The sequence below is a fragment of the Chinchilla lanigera genome, unplaced genomic scaffold (genome assembly GCF_000276665.1).
Source record: "Chinchilla lanigera isolate Chin_1 unplaced genomic scaffold, ChiLan1.0 scaffold00031, whole genome shotgun sequence".
Classification (NCBI taxonomy): Eukaryota; Metazoa; Chordata; class Mammalia; order Rodentia; family Chinchillidae; genus Chinchilla; species Chinchilla lanigera.
In genome coordinates, this window is record NW_004955432.1 from 5,125,234 (window position 1) to 5,128,536 (window position 3,303).

General features: G+C 37.5%; 1 protein-coding gene across 1 annotated transcript in view; it reads left to right on the forward strand.

Annotated features, from left to right (window-relative positions):
- Rundc3b (RUN domain containing 3B) overlaps positions 1 to 3,303 on the forward strand; it is a 153,935-nt gene that overhangs the window by 92,766 nt on the left and 57,866 nt on the right. The window contains exon 9 of the mRNA XM_013515918.1: positions 3,006 to 3,174. Coding sequence (XP_013371372.1) covers positions 3,006 to 3,174 — 169 coding nt within the window. The remainder of the gene's footprint in view (positions 1 to 3,005; positions 3,175 to 3,303) is intronic.

Sequence of the window (3,303 nt, forward strand, 5' to 3'; positions counted from 1 at the left end):
CTTCTTTGTCTCTCTTAATCAATGTTGGCTTGAAATACACTTTGTCTACAAATAGAATAGCTACCCCTGCTTTTTTCTGCGTTTCTGTCACATGGAGTATTGTTTTCCATCTTTCGTCTTTCAGTCTGTGAATTTCTTTTTGAATTAAATGTGTTTCTTGTATGCAGCATATTGCTGGATCTGTCTTCTTGATCCATCTTGGCAGTCTGTGTCTTTTGATTGGTGAGTTTTGACCATTAACATTGATGGTTACAACTGGTATGTATTGACTTACCCTTGCCATGTTATTTTCCTGGTTTTGGCTCCACCCCCCCCCCCCGCCTCTGTTCACAAGAACCAAGGAAACTAACACATCCATCTAACAGGGTGAGTAGTTAAAATTAAGCATCAGCATCAGAAAATGCAATGACAAGAGTCAGTAAATTCCTTAAAATAATGGCTTTCAATGTCTGTGGTCCTAGCTCCCCCATTAGAGACACACACTGGCAGAGTGGTGTAAAAGGCAAACTCCAATTGTATATGCCTGCAAGAAGCACACCTTATTCACAAACAAAAGTGCACAGACTGAAGGCACAACAATGGAAAACAATAATTCATGCAGAGGGTTAAAAATGATGGGGTGAAGACTGACTGCAAAGTATAGCCTCTCCAGGACCTGGAATCGAGACACCTGGAAAATAACTTAGTGAAGAAAAAAGAAAACAGAACTCAGGGAATCAAGAAAGACTGGGAAACTAGATACTACAGGAAAAGTGAAGACAAAGCAGAGAAAAGAAGGAAACATCGTGGGACACTGACCCTAGATCCTGGGGAAGGGGACTGACCTGTCTCCACAGCACAAGGGCAAACACAACTGAGCTGCATCCCCAGACCCTTTTTATTTTATATTTTGAGACAGGGTCTCCCTAAGTCACTGAGTTGCTGAGCCTGGGCTCAAACTTGTGAACTTGCCACCTTCCTGACCCAGCCTCCCAATGTCCTCGGATTCCAGGCATGCACTACCAGTCGCCTTCCTTTCATGCAATTTTAAATATCATTTCATATATATGTATGCATGTATATATGCATACATGGATGCATATATACATCCATGTTTGAAGGAATATTTGAAGTATAATTTTCACATATTTGCAGGGCTTTTTGATATGTAGTTAATAGGTGTGATCTACATAATCGTAGTTCGCTGAAAGTGATTAACAAAGAGTCTAGAATAGACCAGTACTCCAGTGACTAGATCCTGTGTTTGATGATGCCAGTTCATGGTGATATTCTGCATTCTTTCTCATTTTTCCGTTCTTCACCTTTTAAATTATGAAGATGACATATTATATTCTTTTCTGTGATATTGATTTGTCAGTTTTTCCTTGTGGTAGTTTTAAGTTTTGCTTCTTTTTTTTTGAAAGTTACTTTAAAAAACAACTTCAAAAAAAGAAAGTTACTTAATAGATGCACTCATTTAGAATTATTAAATTTTCTTTCTGATTTCACTTTTATAAATATGTAATAGTCGTAAGTATATAGTGATAATTTATCCCTTAAAATATTTTATTGGTTATTAATAGAGTCCTGTCTATTTTCATTTGATTAGCACTATTTTTGTATAGTCTCATCTTTTTTAAAAACTATATTTCAATTAATATGCCTTCCTTTCTACATGTATCTCAGTTCAGAGATCTTACAATGTAAGAAATGACTTGACAGCAATAGTAAGATGTCATCAGTTGCAAGGTATACCTTGATTTTAGATATGTTAATATGTATAAAAATGTACACCAGGAGTTTATGAAATACAGTGCTTTCAACCTTACTGTGTTCTTATATTTTAAGTATGTTTTTAAAAACGATAATACTTGAAAATTTTAAAATCTGTTCTAATATGCTTTGCTTTTTAACTGAGGTGTAGGATATTTATTGTATTTATACTGATAGCAACTGCATTTTTTGCTGTTTATCCTTACTAATTTGCATTTCTTTTTTTCATTGCCTCTCTCTTCTTTCTTGCCTTTTCTTGATTGCATTCCTCTGCTTGTTTAGAAGTTCTACATTCCACTTCTTGCACTATTGCACCATTATTTCTAATGTGCAAGTCTAACTAAAATTTAAGTGTCGGGGCTGGGGATTTAGCTCAGCGGCATAGCGCCTGCCTGGCAAGTGCAAGGTCATGAGTCCGATTCTCGGTACCAGAAAAGAAATAAAATTTAAGTGTCTAAAGTTAGCGTCTAAACCATTGATCCAAATAAATGAGGATAGTGCACTGTTGAGCTCTATACATATCTTTTTTGACCTTTGCTTTTGCTGTGTAGAATTTAGGTGTGTTGTTGATTTACATAAAATTTGTACAAAGTAGGCATCAGTGTTACTGTTGAAAACCCTAAATCAGACTATGCCTAATCAGCATACTTTCCTCTGATTATTAGCTCTTTTCTCATTTTTTCAGCTTAATCAATGCTCCTCTGCCATATTGATGTCATACAGAATTTAAAATGTGGATTTTAATGGATATTCTCTGTGTTGTACCTCTGCCTCTTCTCTTCCTCGCAGTAGTAAATGCTTAGGAATAACTGGTTCTTCTCAACTTATCTCCTCCATATCGAAGCTGAGCTGACATTAAACCCTACCCTGTTATACCCACTGCCGTTAGCAGGTAGTGCTATGTTTCTGTCTCATTGTTAGAAACTGGACAGATAGTAACCCACCTGGAGCAGTGAAAAGAACCCAGCTAGAGAGCAGTTACCAGCACCTTTGGAGTTCTCACGGTTTTTATGTTAATTTTTTAGATCTGTAAATCTTGAACATAGCATCTCTAGGCATGGTTTTGTGAGCTGGAGTTAGCAGTCCATGCTAGCCAGTTATTATTTTGTTGTTTCAGAAAACTAATGTCTTTTGCTGCTAAATATTTTGGAGTTTGCTTACCAGTAGCTTACAAATACTGTATAGAAATGTTAATTTAAGAATTAAATTGGCTCGTGTTGTTTACTTTCTTTTTTCACCTTTGACCTTCCCAGTTCTGATAGTATCAGCAGTGATGAGGAGGAGCTCAGGACGTTAGGAAGCAGTGGCAGTGAAAGCAGCACCCCAGAGAATGTGGGGCCCCCCTTCATCATGGACGACAACAGCTGGTTCAACAAGTGTAAGAGAGTGAGACAGAAGTACCAGCTTACCCTCGAGCAGAAGGTATTTATCAGTTGTCCAGACTTCTCTGACTGTACTTATTGTGTTGCAGTGTCACTGACAAAATGTGTGCGCATGCGCCTTTGTGTGGTACTGGGGATTGAACCCAGGACCTTCACACTGAGCTATATC